This window comes from Podarcis pityusensis (assembly GCF_964106645.2).
Source record: "Podarcis pityusensis genome assembly, chromosome: 5".
In the NCBI taxonomy this organism is placed as follows: Eukaryota; Metazoa; Chordata; class Lepidosauria; order Squamata; family Lacertidae; genus Podarcis; species Podarcis pityusensis.
In genome coordinates this window covers 6865089-6885985 of record NC_138032.1, presented here as the reverse complement: position 1 = coordinate 6885985, position 20897 = coordinate 6865089, and the positions used below count along the sequence as shown (strand labels likewise).

The 20897-nt window shown below is 43.5% G+C and overlaps 2 protein-coding genes and 1 pseudogene across 8 annotated transcripts in view; 1 reads left to right on the top strand and 2 right to left on the bottom strand.

Moving 5' to 3' along the window:
* LOC308478402 (cytochrome P450 2J2-like) overlaps positions 1 to 4346 on the top strand; it is a 45055-nt pseudogene extending 40709 nt beyond the window's left edge. The window contains exons 6-9 of the transcript XR_013991648.1: positions 352 to 493; positions 2147 to 2334; positions 2749 to 2890; positions 4052 to 4346. The product of XR_013991648.1 is annotated as a cytochrome P450 2J2-like (transcript). The remainder of the gene's footprint in view (positions 1 to 351; positions 494 to 2146; positions 2335 to 2748; positions 2891 to 4051) is intronic.
* The window catches only part of VWA5B2 (von Willebrand factor A domain containing 5B2), a 250334-nt gene that overhangs the window by 86474 nt on the left and 142963 nt on the right, over positions 1 to 20897 (bottom strand). The window lies entirely within an intron of this gene.
* Positions 9323 to 20897, bottom strand: part of LOC308478361 (cytochrome P450 2J2-like) — a 39265-nt gene continuing 27690 nt past the window's right edge. The window contains exon 9 of the mRNA XM_081007983.1: positions 9323 to 10100. Within this exon, the coding sequence (XP_080864109.1) occupies positions 9457 to 10100 (644 nt within the window). The 3' untranslated portion in view covers positions 9323 to 9456. The remainder of the gene's footprint in view (positions 10101 to 20897) is intronic.

The following is a 20897-nucleotide window of genomic DNA, read 5'->3' as shown; positions in this document are numbered from 1 at the left end:
GAGGCATCTCTGGGGATGTGCTGCCTAGCCAGCCGCTAGTGTAGAAGCAAAGGGGGCAGCTTCTGGCAAGATTTCACCAAAATCTTTCAAGATCTCACCTAGCCCCCAGTTGCTGTTGCCACTTTGTGGGCACTGCTGTGCAACCCAGGTAAGCAGGAAGCAGCAACAGTACAGCGGTGGTGACAACATCTTCTCATTTCACCTCAGGCGGTGTAAGAGGACACCCCACCCCTCATGAAGCATGTGTGGGTGGTATGGTAATAAGTGTGTGGGGGGGAAATAAAGTAAGCATTGAAGGACAAATTGTAAGGCATGTAAATGACATGTCACTTTCCCCATTTTCAACACCAGAGCAAGAATCACCCAGAGTCCACCTATGATGAAGAAAACTTGGCCCAGTGCATTTTTGACCTCTTTGCAGCAGGGACCGAGACAACCACCGGTTCTCTGAAATGGGCACTTCTCCTCCTGGCAAGTCATCCAGATATCCAAGGTGAGAGAGGAGAGCCAGGAATTCTCTTGATCACTAGGGTGGAGCATAATTCTTTAAAGCTTTCATATTGGAAAGAGTTAAAAGTGAGTTTATGATGTAAGTTTTGGAAGCCAAATGTTATTGAAATAAGCTAAAAGTTTTTGACTTACATGTCTGGAAAGATCATTCTCTCCCCCCCCCCCACTTTTATGTATGTGCTTGCTGATTACAAGGTTGGCAGTTCAAATCCGTGTGACAGGATGAGCTCCCATTGCTCTGTCCCAGCTTCTGCCAACCTAGCAGTTTGAAAGCATGCCAGTGCAAGTAGATAAATAGGTTCTGCTGCAGTGGGAAGGTAAACACCGTTTCCATGCACTCTGCTGGCACTCATCATGGTGTACAGTTGCACCAGAAGTTTGTATGTATATATATATATATATATATATATATATATATATATACACACACATATACATATGCATATATATATATATATATAAAAATTTTATTTATACCCCGCCCTCCCCAGCCAAGACCGGGCTCAGGGCAGCTAACAACCAATAATAAAAACAAGTTGATTAAAATACAATTTAAAAGATTAAGATACAACATTAAAACAATTAGGGAGCAATCTCTTCATAGGAGGAGAAAGGAAAAGAAAGAGGGGGAAGGAATCAAACTTATTCTGAGCCAAAGGCCATGTGGAACAACTCTGTCTTAAAGGCCCTGCGGAAAGAGATCAGATCCTGCAGGGCCCTGGTCTCAAGAGACAGAGCATTCCACCAGGCCGGAGCCAGTGTTGAGAAGGCCCTGGCTCTGGTTGAGGCTAATCTAACTTCCTTAGGGCCCGAGCCCTCTAGGGTGTTGCTATATATGGACCTTAAGGTCCTCCGTGGGGCATACCAGGAGAGGCAGTCCCATAGGTACAAGGGTTCTAGGTGGTGAAGGGCTTTAAAAGTCAAAACCAGCACCTTAAATCTGACCCTGTACTCCACTGGGAGCCAATGCAGCTGCAATTTATATATATATTGTCCATTAGCACCTTATAGGCCAACTCAGTTTGTTCTTGGTATGAGCTTTTGTGTGCACGCACACTTCTTCAGATACACACAAAAGCTCATACCAAGAACAAACTTAGTTGGTCTCTAAGGTGCTACTGGACATATGACCCAGAAAACTATCTGTGGACAAACACTGGCTCCTTCATCTCCTTCCTTTGACTGGACTTAACCGTCCAGAGGTCCTTTACTTTTACCTTTACATGCATAACATTAGCCAAAGATCAGGTGAGGAAATGGGGATTAATGAAACTAAGTAGGAAATATTGAGAGCCAGGGATGGAGAATATATGCACACACACATGCACATGCGCACGCACGCACGCGCGCACACACACACATTACAGATAGCCTTTGATCCCAGCCCTTCAGCAAATTCAGCCAGCACAAACATCTGAGATAAGCTTCACTTTCAAAGATTTCACACCTGGGATCTAGAGTGGGGAAGAACCACATACACAGACTTGAGCTCTTTGGAGGACCAGGTAAGCTGAAAATGCAAGAAACTGGGACTCATTCACAGAGATTTATGGAATGTGTTCAAGGGAATTAAATGTCCATCTGAAATAAAATGCAGTATTCACAATAAACCTTCTGTTTCCATCATTCTCTTCAGATAAAATGCACAAGGAAATAGAAGATGTTATAGGTTCTGCTCACTCAATCTGCTATCAAGATAAGAAGAAACTGCCCTACACCAATGCTGTGATTCATGAAATACTGCGCTTTAAATATGTCCTTTTTTATGGGTAACCTAGGCAATGTACAAAGGATTTGAAGCTGCGTGGTTTTCTCATTCCCAAGGTATAACAGTGTGATACAGCTGCACACCTGTAGCCCAAGAGCAAAGAGCAGCAGAAGGTTGCATATTGAGAGATGCTGCCAGGCATACAGGAACTTCCTGTCTAGTCAAAAATCTGAAGCAGGAGCTCCATCTGCAGACATGTTTCACCATTGGCAAGTGCCATTCCATCGGGCATTTGAGGCAGGGGAGGAGCCTGAAGTATCCAAAGGTCTCAGCCTGGTTGTGAGCTTTCATTTTAAAAGAGGTGGAAATTCCTCTTGTGTTCCTGCCTATTCAGAAAGTTTTTCAAGGTGAAGAATACACCCCCCCCAATATATATATGTCTCTGCAATGATTAGTCTTGGAATAGTGTGGGACAATCCAGAAATGTTTTGATCTGAATGCATTCCAAGTCACTTGTTTCTTATTTGCAGGGGACTATTATTGTTCCCGATCTATGCTCTGTTCTTCTTGATCCCACACAATGCGAGACACCTGAGGAGTTCAACCCAAATCATTTCTTGGACAAGGATGGTCAATTCATGAACAGAGAAGAATATCTGCCATTTGGTGCAGGTAAACGCAGAAGACCAAGCTATGTTGTGATCTGTAGATGTGCTTACTGGTCTGCTTCCAGGAAATGACATCAGCAGCAGCACATGAAGGAGTGGGCAAGAGCAGAAGCAGCGTCCTTCTGGCTGGAGGGGCAGCGCTGGTCAGCAGAATGGGGCAGGGCAGTGGCAAGTTAAGGGCATCTCTGGGTTGGTGGCTTGGGACCCACACATGCACATACACCTATGTGGTCTCCATCTGGACCTCCCTACATTTGCCACCCCTGCCCTGTCCCTGAGAGAGGCAGCACTGCCAGCACCAGGATACTGCTGTTCCCCGTCTCACATCACACTGCAAGCCATCCAACTTCTTTTCAGGCAGCAGGGCTAAGGCTATCTTTTCATGGGGTACTATTTAGCCTGGTTTGAAAGCACACTCAGAACTGATGAAACCATGCCACTTCCTTATTTCTCCTACTCTGAAATCAAAAGAATATTATTCCTGCAGAATTTCAGCAGACATCATCACTGCTAACTTACAAATTCTCCAAAGGTCAGATTCATGTGCTTTTCCATACAGCATTCAGAAATCTAGTTCCTACCAATGTAAGGTAAGTCTGACAGGAAAATTACTTTATGCTCTTAACCCCTTTCTGCATTGCTGATTTGGACAGTTGACAAAAGTTTTCCTTTCATTTTTTTAAGTCAAGTTTTATTGAAAGTTTTATATATGAGACACAATAAACATCTTGCCAATCTAAAAAGGGAAATAGAAAAAAGATGAGGAAAGGAAGAAAAGAAAGAAAAGAAGTAAAGCAAATTACCTCTATCAAAATTAAACATTCACCCTTATCCTGCACACAGAAAAGTGAGCCCTCCCAGCTCCCACTTGGGACCTAGACCCTCTTCCCCCAGTTTCTAGCCCTTCATTTTCAATCCATCCCCTTCCTCAGTGTATCTTCCTTGATATGAGATAGGGAACTTCAAACAAAACATAAGTATAATAAGAAGAAGGAAAGGTTAGCACTGACCAGGCTGGGAAATTGATAGGAGCCTTGATGATTTTGCTATCCTATCTATGTCTAGTTTTCCAAAGTATTAAGGAGAATGTTTATAACTACAAAGCAATGAACACGGGAAAGTAAATTCTTGCTCACTTGTTGTCGTTCACTTTTCCCATCCTCAGGGTCTCGCATATGTTTGGGAATGCAGCTGGCAAAGATCGAAATCTTCATCTTCCTGACCAGCCTGCTGAGGGCATTCAGTTTTCAGCTGCCAGAAGGAGTCAAAGAGCTCAATCAAGAGTCTACAATAGGGACCTCAACACATCCCCATCCTTATAAACTCTGTGCTGTTCCCCACTGCAACACATAAGAAAATAGGAAAATATTAGGGACGGCACCCCTGCTTCCTCCACTTAGCGACCCCTTGGCCACTCCTGACACATGAACCCTCTAGCATTTCCCCTTCCCTTCCCATTTCATCCCTTCCCATCTCACCTCCTCCTTTTCTTCAGGCCCTTTCATGCCCCTGTTTTCATCTTCATCCCTATCCCCATGCCTCCTTACTCCCTCCTTTTTGACAACTTCCTTTGCATCCCCATTCTTACTCTCACACCCTTCCCCCCTCCCCTCTACTTTCCTCAAATTTCCCTTACACACACATTCACACACCTCCTTCTCTCTCCTGCTTCTGTAGCCCCCTTTCAACACACACTCCATGCTATGTTATTGTATCTTTAAAACGAGTAGACTACTAAGAGCAGGACTGTCAGTTTCTCCAGTTGAAGAAGGTTAAGTTCCTTTGATGGATACTGTATGTGTATGCTTGTTAATAAAATATCTCTTCTAAATCAGTACATTGAACCCAGAACTTCATGTTGAGGACCACACCAGGTATCAGGAGTGAAATAGGTTGTGTGGAGGCACTATGGAATATTTGAAGGCTTCACATCCTTTATCACAGCTAAGAAATGAAAGAGGGAGAAGCTTAAAATAGACGTTCCCCTGACTTTCACTATCCGTTTTTCTTTTTAAATAATTTTTACGTGGTTTTACCAATATAAAATTATAGTAATACCGCAACACACATCCACAATTAAGATTCCTCCAAATCTCTGGACTTTCCACCTTCCCCTCCATGGGTTCTGTTATTAAACCTTTTCTACTGCATCTTTATCTGTAATCCATGTTTTTTTATAACTCAATTGTCTCCATAGTTCTCGTTACATTACAAGTGTTATTGCAATCCTGCTAATGTTTTCAACTGCTTACAGTAGTCTCCAAGATAAATTATACATTTTTCCAATTCCTTATTGAAGTTTTGGTCTTCTTGGTTGCTGAGCTTTGCAGTCAATTTTCCCATTTCGGCATAGTCCAACAGTTTAATTTGCCATTCTTCTCTATTAGGAACTTTATCTTCTTTCTAACTCTGGGCTAACAGCATTTGTGCAGCTGTTGTTGCATACATAAAAAAAAAGTTTAAAATAACTTTTATTTAAAAAACCAGAGGCTTTTCTATAAAAATCCAGTGTAAAAACAGCTTCATGAGGTTTTTTGGAAGTAGCCAGCTTTTGGGGAGACCGTTCCAAGGGAGACTGTTACACTGTCAAACAGCTCTTGCTGTCAGAAAGTTTTTCTGTGCGTTTATTTCAGAATCTTCTTTCTTGTAACATGATGCCACTGGTTTGAGTCCTACCCTGCAAAGCAGGATTGGATCAATACACATCAAATAAGTATTTCAGTTAAACGCGTTGTAAACTTCATACAGGGAAGTTCCATTGGCAAAACAGCTGTGTGAGGTTTTTTTTGGAAGTAGCCAGCTTTTTGTTACACCCTTAGCTTTCTCTCCATGAGAAGCATCAAAGGGATGGAGGGGAGGTTTCTGAGCCCAGAATTGTGTTTAGAAAAGCTCACAAGATGCCCTAAGCAAGCAGTCAGAACTCCCCATCCCCGGGAGACATTTGAACTGTAACTATGTACAGTGGTACCTCGGGAACTTAATTCATTCTGGAGGGCCACTCTTAACCTGAAACTGTTCTTAACCTGAAGAACCACTTTAGCTAATGGGGCCTCCTGCTGCCGCCATGTTGCCAGAGCATGATTTCTGTTCTCATCCTGAAACAAAGTTCTTAACCCGAGGTACTATTTCTGGGTTAGTGGTGGCTGTAACCTGAAGCATCTGTAACTTGAAGCCTCTGTAACCCAAGATACCACTGCATGTGCATACAGGAGGGGAAAAGCCAGAGTTCTGGAGTACTGATCCAGAAACTGAATAGTTAGAGGAGGCCAACAACCTGCCTCTTGAAAGACTGAATCCTGTGACTAAAGGATTAAAAAAGCAGCAGTTACTGCTCTCCTTGTGAAAAGCACTGAGACACCACTTAGTGTGCTTTGGCATGATGTTTTTCCACTTCCCTGTCTTCTGTTATAAGAACAAAACTGCTCCTTTTCCCTTATGGGGTACCTAAGAGCTAATATATAGAGTCCTTTTGTAGGCTCTCTGTCGGTAGGAGAAAAATAACAGAGGCAAACCAGAGAATATTGAGAAACAAAGCAGCTAGTAAGCCTGATCTTTATTAACTTTTGCAACAGGGTGCTCACAACCACAACAGGCTGACCCTATCGATATCTTAAATGAGCCCTTGAGGCAGGATTTGTGAGCAAAGAGACAATAGGGAGGTTTTTTTTCCATTTCCTCCCTCCTTGCAGAGAAATATTTCACTTGGAAAATTTCACCAATGAAAGTCCTTTTTGGGAAAAAGCAAACATTTAATGAAATGTAAAAAAGAAGAAGAAGAAGAAGAAGAAGAAGAAGAAGAAGAAGAAGAAGAAGAAGAAGAGTTTGGATTTGATATCCCGCCTTTCACTCCCTTTAAGGAGTCTCAAAGCGGCTAACATTCTCCTTTCCCTTCCTCCCCCACAACAAACACTCTGTGAGGTGAGTGGGGCTGAGAGACTTCAAGGAAGTGTGACTGGCCCAAGGTCACCCAGCAGCTGCATGTGGAGGAGCGGAGACGCGGACCCGGTTCCCCAGATTACAAGACTACCGCTCTCAACCACTACATCACACTGACTACACCAATGGGAAGTAAAATTTAATGAACTGAACTTTGAAACAAAGTTGTGCCAGGAAGTTCACCAGACATGGATCAAGGGGTAAATCTGTATAAACATCCTGTACTGTGCTGAGTTTAAGTTGCTGGTTTTGGGATTGACTTCAAAATTTCCTTGCCGTTTTCTAGCACCACTAGCGGGGCATGACTGAGCCCATAACCTTTGTTAGCTATTTGTGATAATAAAAAAGCCTTACTCAAATAGTTGAAGATAAATCTTTACTTCTCAGGATGGCAACAGTTAAACAACAAGCATTATTTACATATAAATTCATGAATCAAAATGTTCCTCTCCCCTGAGCCCAAGAGAGGGTTCTGGCACGACAGCTTATACTCTAAATTCACTCTTCCCTCCCACCCACCCAACTGTATATGTTCGAAATGATACACTGATTGGGAGTGGGACATAAGGAAAGAGGCATAGAGTCTTTGCATGCTTAAAATTTCAGGGCCCTTTTCTAGCATTTCTGCTTAAAGGGTCACAGGCCAAGATAGAAATATCTGCCCATCCTTAGCCTGGAGAAGAGGAGACTGAGAAGAGATATGAGAGCCACCTAGAAATATCCCATGGAAGAGGGAGCAAGCTTGTTGTTCTCCTGCTCTGTGGGGTACAACCTGAACCTGTTGTGTTTGCTGTGATTTTCCATACTGATTTTTTTGGGAAACAGCCCTTCCAATTACACTTCTTCCATTCTTTTTCCAAGGAAAGTTCCAGAGGTTTGATAGCTTTCCTCTCTGAATTCACTCCAAGTTGTGCGCAGACTCCTTTTTCTCTTCATCCATGGCATGTGTAGGCAAACTAAGGCCCGGGAGCCGGAGCCGGCCCAATCACGTTCTAATCCGGCCCACGGATGGTCCTGGAATCAGCGTGTTTTTACATGAGTAGAATGTGTCCTTTTACTTAACATGCATCTCTGGGTTATTTATGGGGCATAGGAATTCATTCATTATTTTTTTTTTTCAAAATATAGTCCAGCCCCCCACAAGATCTGAGGGACAGTGGACTGGCCCTCTGCTGAAAAAGATTGCCAACCCCTGATCCATGACTTATTCCACTCCTCCAACATCACAATTCCACCATCTGACTGTTTCAATCCTCCAGACACCTTTTCTGATGGACATCCTCATTACACCATCTGTTGCCTCCAGCTCCACCATTTCATCCTTCTGTTCTGGCAATCCTTCATCCATATTGTTCTCCAAAGTATCTCTGTCCTCTTTAATTCCACTTTCCATTTCATTCTTCTGTTTTGTTAGCTTTTGGGTGGTTGCTTATAAGCCCATCTCTGCTGTTTCTCTATGTTACTACACACACACACACACACACAGAGAGAGAGAGAGAGAGAGAGAGAGAGACAAAATGCTGCGAGAAGTGAGGTTACAGGGAACCAGGCAGAGGGCCTTCTCGGTAGTGGTGCCCGCCCTGTGGAATACCCTCCCATCAGTTGTCAAGGAAATAAACAACTATCCAACTTTTAGAAGAAATCTGAAGGCAGCCCTGAAACACAGCCAGATGGGCGGGGTAGAAATATTATTATTTTTTTCCTCCTCTGGGGATGCAGAGGTATGCATACTCCTAAACATTTTCTGATTCTTTGTACTTTTGCCCATTTACTGTATTGATTTTTCCCAATTTTCTTGAGTCAAAATGAGAGTACCCATAAACATTTTTAATTTTTTTTAGAAAATAAGCACTGGTTATTTTGTTCCATATGGGACGTGGGTGGCACTGTGGGTTAAACCACAGAGCCTAGGACTTGCCGATCAGAAGGTCAGCGGTTCGAATCCCTGTGACGGGGTGAGCTCCCGTTGCTCGGTCCCAGCTCCTGCCAGCCTAGCAGTTCAAAGCACATCAAAGTGCAAGTAGATAAGTAGCTACTGCTCAGGAAGGTAAATGGCGTTTCCGTGCCCTGCTCTGGTTCACCAGAAGTGACTTAGTCCTGATGGCCACATAACCCGGAAGCTGTACGCCGGCTTCCTCGGCCAATAAAACAAGATGAGCACCGCAACTCCAGAGTCGGTCACGACTGGACCTAATGGTCAGGGGCCCCTTTACCCTTTACTATTTTGCTCAGTGTTCTTCCATCCCTCCATTATTCTAGGGTCTGCTACATTTTAAAGCCACAGTTATCTCAGCTTTCCTCCATCCCCATTTTACTCAAACTTCTGCCATTGAAGGAAAGGAGAGTGGAAGTCAGGGGAACATCTGTTTTAAACTTCTCCCATTCTTTAACTGTGATAAAGGATGTGAAGCCTTCAAATATTCCATAGTGCCTCCACACAATGTATTTCACTCCTGATACCTTGTGTGGTCCTCAACATGAAGTTCCGGGTTCAACTTACTGATTTAGAAGAGATATTTTATTAACAAGCACACATGTACAGTATACATCAAAGAAACTTAGTCTTCTTCAACTGGAGAAGTTGACAGTCTTGCTCTTAGGAGTCTACTCATCTTCAAGATACAATAACATTTCTCAGCATGGGGAGTGGTGTTGTAAGGAGGCTGCAGAAGAGGGAGAGAGGAGGAGGTGTGGGAATGTGTATGTTAGGGAGATTTGATAAAAGTAAGGGGGAGGGGGAGGAGAAAAGGGAGCAAGAGTAAGAATGGGGATGCAAAGGAAGTTGTCAAAAAGGAGGGAGTAAGGAGGCCTTGGGAGAGGAATGAAGATGAAAGCAGGGGCATGAAAGGACCTGAAGAAATGGAGGAGATGGGGTGAAGAGGAAAATGGATGCAAAGCAGAGCTGCAGAAAATAAGAGAGAAGTGGCTTCCGAAATGGAGCTGGAAGGTGAAAAGAGACCTCAGTAGTTGCATGGGATGAGATGGGAAGGGAAGGGAAGGGGAAATGCTAGGGGGTTCATGTGTCAGGAGTCGCCAAGGGTCACCGAGTGCAGGAAGCAGGGGTGCAGCCCCTAATATTTTCCTATTTTCTTGTGTGTTGCAGCGAGTAACTGCACAGAGTTTATAAGGATGGGGAGGTGTTGTAACCCCTATTATAGCCTCTTGATTGAGTTCTTTGACTCCTTCTGGCAGCTGAAAACTGAATGCCCTCAGCAGGCTGGTGAGGAAGATGAATATTTCGATCTTTGCCAGCTGCATTCCCAAACAAAAGCGAGCCCCTGAAGAGGAGATATGAAGAAGGCAGTAAGTGAGCAATAATTTACTTTCCAGTGTTCATTGCTTTGTTGCTGTAAACATTCCACATAACCCTTTGGGAAACTAGAAATAGTTAGGCTAGGGAAAACATCAAAGCTGCTGTCAATTTCCTAGCCTGGTCAGTGCTAACCTTTCTTTCTTCTTATTATACTTATGTTTTGTTCTGTAATTTGAAGTTCCCTGTCTCATATCAAGGAAGATACAATGAGGAAGGGAATGGAATACAGATGAAGGGCCTGTCAGGAGCTTGTCCTACACTCGAGTAGGACCCTGGCAGAGACACATGCCTGACTGGCATTTTCTCTCCCTCTTGGTCGTTCATTTGGGAGCTTCAAAAGCTTTCTTCAGCCCGAACATCATAGCAGACATCGGCACACTTAGGGATCTGCAGAGTCTTCGCAGCTTGCGTAACAGGCCTCAGCAACTCAGCATTTGGCTAATCTACGTTTATTCACATATAAACACACACGGAGCACTGCAACATGGCTCCCTCTCTCTCTAGCATCAGACAGCAAAGAGAATGAACAAAGGACAATAGTCCCACTTCACAGAACACAGTAACACAAACATCCTGTCTCCGTCACTTCCCACTCTGGAGTCAAAACATACACCGTCATGTGAAAGACAACAATCCCATGACTGCAATCATGGATCAGGAATTCTAACATCCTCCCCCAATTCATGCACTGTGTTGCAGACATCAGTGTAACTGCAGCAACCATACAGATGTCATGCACACAGTATACCCCTGTATCACCTGTTCCACCCTTGGAACTACCTGCAACTGGATTGGCCTTACCATCTTGCACTTCTGACCAGTCTTGGCGTCATAGCCCTTCTGACTATCAGGAAGTCTCACATCTGGCTTTGTTGGGACTAGAACCCTAGCCACGTTCCTCTCTGAGGAATCAGTGTTGACACACACGGCCTCTGGACGTGGTCCAGCTTCCTTCTCCAAGGAAACAGTGTCTACCCTTACAGCCTTTGGGCATGGTTTCCCATCCCTTGAGGACAAACCCTGTGCCCCTTTCAAGACTTCAGATTCCTAGACCTGCGTCGAGCCACTAACCACAGCTAAATCTCCAACAGCTGTGTTAGCAAACTCCTGAGCATACCTGGTGGGCATTTCACCCTTTGTAGCTCCTCCTGATCTGCGCACCTGGCGCATATCCCCCACTGTATCAGTGGAACTTACTTCAGTGTTAGCATCAGCAGCAGACTCTGTATCAGAGCCTTCTACAGTGGGGTAGCCTTGGAAAATACCCTTATTTTCCTCCCATTCTGCACTGCACTCAACATCCCCAGTGAGTAAAATCAGCTTGGCATCAGGCCTCAGTACTATGTACAAGCCTTGCCCCAAGAAGAATCTTTGCTTCCTGCCTCATGTCAGACCCATCCATTTGGCATCCTGGCTTTTTCCGGGTTTATCTTGTCACAGGTCCCATCAGAAACTCTGTCTGAATCCAGGGAAAGGCCTTGCAAACGATGCTTGCCGAGCGTATTGCTCTGTGACTTTGGAACCCATGTGTCAGATCCATCCATTGGCATCTTGGCTTTTTCCGTGTTTGCCTTGTCATTGTCATCATCACCAATAGGGTGCCTTTGCAAGATACCCATATTGCCTCCCCCTTTTGCTTTGTCCTGAGCACTGGTACACCTGACCATCTTCGTGTCAGGTACTGGGAGACCCATGCACACATCCTGCATGAAAAGAATGGTTATCAGATATAACATCACATGTCTCTCCAACCTTCCCACCAACCCCTATGTTAACATCACAACCTAGTAAGAACAAGCCATTTATAATGTCGCTTTCGTTCTTCTGGATGGTTGCGTTGTGTTTGTTGCCATAAACAGAACAGCCACACTCCATCAGCTGGGCTTCTCGACCTGGAATGAAAAACACGTTAGCTCATCCCCTTCATGGATCACTGCCTTGCCGTGGCGAAGGGGCTTGAATAACTCAGAGAAGCTATGAGCTATGCTGTACAGGGCCACCCAAGATGGACAGGTCATAGTGGAGAGTTTTGACCAAACGTGATCCACCTGGAGCAGGAACCGGCAAGCCACTCTAGTATCCCTGCCAAGAAAACTCCATGGACAAAGACAACAGGCATATAAAAGTTATGACGCTGGAAGATAAGCCCCTCAGGTCGGAAGGCGTCCAACATGCTACTGAGGAAGAGTGGAGGACAAGTACAAGTAGATTCAGAGCTGATGAAGCGGCTGGGCCAAAGCCAAAAGAACGCTCAGTTGCGGATTTGCCTGGAAGCGAAAGGAAAGTCCAATGCTGTAAAGAAAAATATTGCATAGGAACCTGGAATGTAAGAACCATGAACCTTGGTAAGTTGGATGTGGTCAAAAATGAGATGGCAAGAATAAATACTGGCATCCTGGGCATCAGTGAACTAAAATGGACGGGAATGGGAGAATTCAGTTTGGATGACCATCACATCTACTACTGTGGGCAAGAATCCCGTAAAAGAAATGGAGTGGCCCTCATAGTCAACAAAAGAGTGGCAAAAGCTGTACTGGGATGCAATCTCAAAAATGATAGAATGATCTCGATACGAATCCAAGGCAGACCTTTTAACATCACAGTAATCCAAGTTTATGCACCAACCACTGGTGCTGAAGAAACTGAAATTGACCAATTCTATGAAGACTTACAACACCTTATAGAAATGACACCAAAGAAGGATGTTCTTCTCATTATAAGGGATTGGAATGCTAAATTAGGGAGTCAAGAGATAAAAGGAACAACTGGCAAGTTTGGCCTTGGAGTTCAAAATGAAGCAGGGCAAAGGCTAATAGAGCTCTGCCAAGAGAACAAGCTGGTCATCACAAACACTCTTTTCCAACAACACAAGAGACGACTCTACACATGGACATCACCAGATGGGGAGCATCAAAATCAGATTGATCATATTCTCTGCAGCCAAAGATGGAGAAGCTCTATACAGTCAGTAAAAACAAGACCTGGAGCTGACTGTGGCTCAGATCATCAGCTTCTTATAGCAAAATTCAAGCTTAAACTGAAGAAAGTAGGAAAAACCACTGGGCCGGTAAGATACAATCTAAGTCAAATCCCTTATGAATACACAGTGGAAGTGAGGAACAGGTTTAAGGATTTAGATTTGGTGGACAGAGTGCCTGAAGAACTATGGATGGAGGCTCGCAACATTATACAGGAGGCAGCAATGAAAACCATCCCAATGAAAAGGAAATGCAAGAAAGCAAAGTGGCTGTCCACGGAGGCCTTACAAATAGCGGGGGAGGGAAGGCAAGCAAAATGCGAGGGAGATAGTGAAAGATACAGGAAATTGAATGCAGATTTCCAAAAAATAGCAAGAAGAGACAAGAAGGCCTTCCTAAACGAGCAATGCAAAGAAATAGAGGAAAACAATAGAATGGGAAAAACCAGAGATCTGTTCAAGAAAATTGGAGATATGAAAGGAACAAAGATTTCCATAATAAAAGACAAAAGTGGAAAGGACCTAACAGAAGCAGAAGACATCAAGAAGAGGTGGCAAGAATACACAGAGGAACTATACCAGAAAGAAATGGATGTCTCGTATACCCCAGGTAGTGTGGTTGCTGACCTTGAGCCAGACATCCTGGAGAGTGAAGTCAAATGGGCCTTTGAAAGCACTGCTAATAACATGGCCAGTGGAAGTGATCATATTCCAGCTGAACTATTAAAAAATTTAAAAGATGATGCTGTTAAGGTGCTACACTCAATATGCCAGCAAATTTGGAAAACTCAGCAGTGGCCAGAGGATTGGAGAAAATCAGTCTACATCCCAATCCCAAAGAAGGGAAGTGCCAAAGAATGCTCCAACTACCGCACAATTGCACTCATTTCACACGCTAGCAAGGTTATGCTTAAAATTCTACAAGGCAGGCTTAAGCAGTATGTGGATCGAGAACTCCCAGAAGTGCAAGCTGGATTTAGAAGAGGCAGAGGAACCAGAGACCAAATTGCAAACATGCACTTCCCTAAGTTTTATGAAGTCGGCTTTCTTAAAGTCAAGATATTGAGTCCTAGTATGCTTGGCTGCTCCTTTCCACTGTATAGTAAACTTCAGAAGAGCATGATCCATGATCACTGCAGATGGTGACAGCAGTCATGAAATTAAAAGACTCCTGCTCCTTGGGAGAAAAGCAATGACAAACCTAGACAGCCTCTTAAAAAGCAGAGACATCACCTTGCCAACAAAGTTCCGTATAGTTAAAGCTACGGTTTTCCCAGTAGAGATGTATGGAAGTGAGAGCTGGACCATCAAGAAGGCTGATCGCCGAAGAATTGATGCTTTTGAATTATGGTGCTGGAGGAGACTCTTGGGAGTCCCATGGACTGCAAGAAGATCAAACCTATCCATTCTGAAGGAAATCAGCCCTGAGTGCTCACTGGAGGGACAGATCGTGAAGCTGAGGCTCCAATACTTTGGCCAACTCATGAGAAGAGAAGACTCCCTGGAAAAGACCCTGGTGTTGGGAAAGATGGAGGGCACAAGGAGAAGGGGACGACAGAGGACGAGATGGTTGGACGGTGCTCTCGAAGCTACAAACATGAGTCTGACCAAACTGCGGGAGGCAGTAGAAGACAGGAGTGCCTGGTGTGCTCTGGTCCATGGGGTCATGAAAAGTTGGACACGACTAAACGACTAAACAACAACAACAAATGTTAGCTCAACTGATCCAGTTCATACTGAGAGTGGGGTTTCATGGTGGCCATGAGAAACTGCTGGGATCTCCATTAGGAACTAAGAGAAGCATATCACATTCCTTTCTAAAATGGACAGAGGTAGGACACAAATATATCTCCATGTGCCAGCTCAGCACCATCACTTAGCATCACATACCCTTTGAACGTGCAAAAGCCTCCACGAGCTGATGGGCCTCCTCTGCTACTTGCTGCTCCATGCCTTTCTTTCCCCGCCACAGCTTCCGCAGAGTAACTGCAACAAAACGTCTCTGTTGCCTCCAGGTGTGACCATTTGATAACGCAATACCTATGGAAAATCAGTGAGAAATAACAACAATCATATCTCAGGTTAAAGTCGCTTTGGGTTAAATCTTTTCAGGTTGCCTCCCACGGTGACCCAGAAGTAATGGAACAGGTTACTTCAGGATTTTGCCGCTTACACATGCGCAGACGCTCAGAATGACGTCACACGCACGCGCACTTTACAGTATCAGCAAAAAGTGAGATTTCTCGACAGCTCTACCGTTTTGATTTTTGAAGAGAAGAGAAAACTGGTATCTGATACAGTGTGATGTCAACAAGTTTAGATCTTTCCATGGAAGGCCATCACGATCAAAATTCACTTCTCATTTGGGAGACAAATGGATGGCAGGTGTTGTAGAAGGATAAAGGACTTAACTTGCTTCTGGCCACCCTGACCTGGGGGGTCAGTTTCTCAGCCAGAGCAACAGACCACACCAGAGCATATCATGAGTCTATTGAAAGCCCTGCTGTACAGTGTCAACATTTAGCTTTTTGTGAGCAAGCATTTATCAGCAAAATAGTTGCTTTGATTCACCAATTATTCCTAGCAAAGCTAAGAAGGGAGTTGGGTTTATCTTTATAAACAGTGGTGATTACTGTAACAAAGAGTGAACTTGCAGGTATCACCTGAGTTTTCTCATAATACTAGCAGTAAATTCAAATCACAAACCCAATGCAGTTAAGGGACTTCCATGAAGAAAGATGGCTGACTAAATGTCTACTGCCGACACTCCACCGACAGAGATGATTATGTGGTGATTAATGATAGCCAGGATATAAATCTATCAATTGAACTTTCACTTGGAAAGCAAGCTATCTGCTGGCACAAGAAGAGGCAATTATTAACAGGCAGAAAACAAAACAAAAAGCATGTTTTTATTATTTGCAACTAAGAAATATTCTAAACTCCTAAGGTTGTTCCGATGGTTAATAATTCTCATTTTATATTACTTTTAACTCTTCGCCCCTTTGGTGTAAAAGACAACTGCAAAGTGAAATTTACCTCTCTGATTGTGGGAACGAATATGCTCCTCTATTAAGGAGACAGACGCAGGTTTTCAAGGCAGACTGTTAAGGTGGAGAGTGAGTTGTTAATAAGCCCTCAGTATGGCAAACATACTGCTAATGCAGCAATTGTTGGATGAGCAGCTGAAAGAGCTCACAGCTGAGGTGCATAAAATGGTGAATGAAGATGGATCATAGAAAGATGAGACTGAAGAAGATGTAGAACCTTTGGTTAATAATATTGATAAAGGCCTGCCAGAACAAGAGAGTGGAATGGAAAAGTGGGAGGCGACAGATGAAGAAATGGAGAGGACCTCCACACAGGTGCCTTGAGGAGTGAAAGAGTCAAGTGATGGAGCTGTGATGTGGAGGAGAGGAATGAAACCACTGACAGAGAGATCAAGAAACATTCTGAGATGGCAGAGCTAGAGCAGAGAGACAAAGGATTCTGGGCACAATTTGGAGGGAATTTAGAGGAAAAATCTATCAAGCTTCTGGTGATGCTTTTGGGAAAAGAATGGAAGTGGTGGAAATGGAAGGACCTTTTTTCTTTCTCTCTTGCTAGATTAGGATGGAAAATCACTGCCTACAGGAAATGGGATCGCAAGATATAAAACTGGGTGTAAAATAAAAATAAAAACTGGGTGTAAAAATAAAACTGGGTGTAAAATAATGAATAATGAATATTATAAATAACTATGGGTTATTTTTTAATAAAATTAATATGTTTAATATATGTGGGAGACATTCTGCACAGAAACATGTTTGTACCTTTAAGAACAGTTTTTGTGAGCTCTGGGCTAATTGGTTGCAGCTGGCCATTACTACAAAAGGAGAAAAGCTTCAGTTTGAACTCTGCCTGCAGGAAAAACACCCAGAAGCTTTGCTGTTTGTTGTTTTGAAATAAAACCTTTATATGACTTGGTTTTACACTGGTCTCATGGTGTCACAGTCTTCTGTCATCTGCCACCAGTGAAAAATCCCGCTCTAACAGTATATGACTACAGTACAGAGATTCCTGTTTAAATAGAAATGAAAGATTTGTTTTTTATAAAAAAAAACATGGAGGAATGGTTGGAATTTTTTGGGAAATAAAGTCACCATACTGGAATGGAGGAGGACTATTGGGTACACACTTGAAGGTGATAGCCGGCTGGTGAAAGACCCTGTGTGAGAGGCAGAGAAGGAAAGATCTCCCAGGGTGGGAGACTGGGGGAAGAAAGGGAAGCACCCAGGTGAGAGCTGGGAGGGTCCACTCCCTTCTGTGTGAGACAAGAGTTAAGATCTACGTTTGAGAGAGGGCTTGGCGTTTCTTTCTCTCTTTTACTTTTTTTGTTTGTTTGCTTAGTGAGCGTTGCTGAAAAGTTTCAATAAAAAGTATGGAAAACCAAACAAACCCAATTCAGCCAATTTTTCGACACTGTTTTTAAGGATTTAATGTGTGGTGTCAACCAGTTACTACTTCTACTGGTCCAGCTAGACAGGTTTGGGGTTTTTTACTGAGGGTGAATTCTGCACCATATTTTTGACAAGACGTAATGCATCAATGGTGGATATATTCTGCTTTGTTAATTCTTCTGCAACGCTGCCTGAACACTACTGCATTATTTCTGTCTGGGGAAACTATCTATATTGCAACAAAAGTGGGACAAAAATAAGTTTGTGCATTTGTAGTTTTCAGCAGAAAGTTAAAGGATGTGACAGAATGGAAATGAAACTGTATGATCACCTCAAAATCTTTGCAGGCATAAATAGTATTGACAATGAAGTTGGATACAACCACCTTGAAAGTATTATGAGCACAAATCATTATGAATGTGCAATTAAAAAACGTTTTCTGGAGGAGCACTTAGCACCAGTAATAAACTGTGGAGTTGGTGATAGGAATTATTGGGCAGGCCAGCCCCACAGTAACTCACATTGTGGCCCTGGTGGAGGATAATCTGACTTATTTAGGACCCGGGACTTCTAAACTATGATTATTCATAGTTTAAACTGTTTTTATATCTCTGTAAGTTACCTTGAGATATACATGCAAGAAGCAATTAATAATGTATAATGATGTTAGCAACTATGTGATTGCAAAGTTCACATGTTATATTTGCCACATGAGTCCATGCCCAAAACATGTTGGAAGAGCTTGTTGAGAGAAGCAGTCTTTTGTGCTTCTTAGAGATGTCATAATCAATCAGATCTTCACATGTGCTGAAGCCAGGTTTTCATGGACCCAAACGAATGTGTCATTTGATAGCATGAGAACTAGCCACTCTGAATGACCTCAGCCCCTAAGTGTTGGCTCCTAGGGAATGCATTTCCCGTTGTGTGCAGCAGTAATAGAGAACCTTTGTTCTGTTTTTCTGGACAGCCCTTTAAAAGTTTCATCTTAGGAAAATACCAGTAGAAATTCTTATTCTTCACTACTTACCCTTTCCTTTTATCAGAGTCCTAATGAAAGGAGTCTCAGGTCGCTCATCTAATTCTTCAGAGTGGTCAATGAGCGCTTCTTTCACTGCTTGGAATCCAGACAGTACTACAATGGGTAGATGTCCTAACCATATGGTGTAAATATTTCCATGTTGCTTTCCCAGCTACCATTTGGGTCAAAAGAGAAGAGAGGAATGATGTGTTCAAAAAACGCAGTTGGATATTTCAACTTAATACGAGAACGCCATCCTCCCTCACCTCTGCAGTTTCTCACTATGTGCAGTTCTCTTGCTATCATCCTCCCCCCTCCTCCCCCTCCCCTTCCTTCCTTCCTTCCTTCCTTCCTTCCTTCCTTCCTTCCTTCCTCCCTCCCTCCCTCCCTCCCTCCCTCCCTCCCTCCCTCCCTCCCTCCCTCCCTGAATTCCAACCCATTTGTTTTACTCCCTCCTAGCCATGTTGCCTCTGCCTAGGTTCAGAGCAGCAGAGACACTTCATAGTAACCAGCCCTCCTGTGACAGACAAGAAGATGCACAAGTCATTGCCAGAAAATGATCCTGCCACAATCTTTGTGTGTGCAGGGATGTGGAACCTGTAGCCCACCAGATGCTTTTGAACTCGAACTCCCCCCATCCCTGACTATTGGCCACGGTGGTTGGGGCAGATGGGCATTGTAGTCCAAAACATCTGGAGGGTACCAGGTTGGCACAGGCTGGGCTAGAGTCCTGGGTCAGCTTTCAGACCCACGGTGGGTTACAGCAAGAGCATCACCACCATGCAAATATATGGTAAGGAACTTGTTGCCCTTCCATCTGTTGGAAGGGGAGAAGTACACAGCATTCTAGGCCAGGGATGTCCAACAGGTAGATCGTGATCTACTAGTAGATCGCGCTGTGTCTGTGGTAGATCTTGGGGGGCCCCCGAACCCTCCTGAAAGCTCAAGAACTTTAGCTCCCTAAAAAAGCTCAACAAATTTGGTAGATCACTGCCAGTTTGCTCACCGGAACAAGAGCATATTACATCGCTCCTGGTCCGGCTGCACCAGCTACCAATTAGTTTCTAGACTCAATTCAAAGTGCTGGTTTTGACCTAGAAAGCCTTAAATGGCTCAGAACCACAATACTTCAAGGACCGCCTCTTTTGATATGATCTTACCCAGACCCTGAAATCATCTTCTGAGGCCCTTCCTTGTGTTCCTCCTCCATAAGAGGTCCAGAGGGTGGCAACACAAGAATGGACCTGCTCTGCAGTGACTCCCCATCTGTGGAATGCTCTCGCCAGGGAAGTTCACCTGGCAAAACCTTCCTTTTTAACTAGGCCTTTGGTTGATTTGATTGACATCCTATGCCCTTTTAAAATCTGGTTCTTTTCTGTGTGGGGGTATTATTGGGTGGTTAATAATAATAATAATAATAATAATAATAATAATATTCCAATTAACAAAACAATTGGAATATATAAATTTTCCATATAGAAAGTTATATTTGTATCAAACGTAGAATTCAGATATGAATTCCTGTTGAGTGCAACAATAATAGAGAACCTTTGTTCTGGAAAGCCCTTTAAATGTTTTCTCATAGTCATGAGGAAAGGAGTCTGTGGTCACTCGTCTAATTCTTCAGATGGCTAGGCAGCACACCCCCAGAGATGCCTCCTGTTAGCATTCCGCTGCCCAAGGCAGCTGTCACAGCCTGCCTTGTGGGTGGACCGGCCCTCTGCTTCATAGCTGGTTATGATAAGAAACCCACACACACTTTCCTGTATTTACAGCGGTAGTTGCTGGTGCTAGATTTCAAGATCTTTGGGTTGGCATAATAACCCAATACTGGAATGAAGAGAGGGATCCAACGAAAACTCTGGCAGCAGATATTCAAAATGTGTGCTACATATTTCACTGCCTAATGGTCACCACCATATAATAGTCGAGCTCCTTTTTTCATATCAGTCCCAAAGCATTCACCACATAATGGTCACAGGGCATAAGAATGCCTTGCCCCAATTTGGACTAACTATTATCCTTCCTGTACCTGTTCACACATATTCTGTCCATCCTAATTACACCAAAAACAGTTAGTAACAAGTAATAAGCAATATAAACATAATTATGTTTCTTCATAAACACTGTTTCCTCGATTAAGGGTCATGCTTTGGTTTTTCACCAATAATCGTCGCACCCCCCTTTTTTGAAAAGAATAATTGGCATAAAAATGTGACAATTATGGTGAAATATGGTACTTAACACTAAACATATTTAACCATTTGTTTGTCATCATGATAAGCATTGTTCAAAGAGGGAAGGATGAAAATATATTTTGGCCTTTCT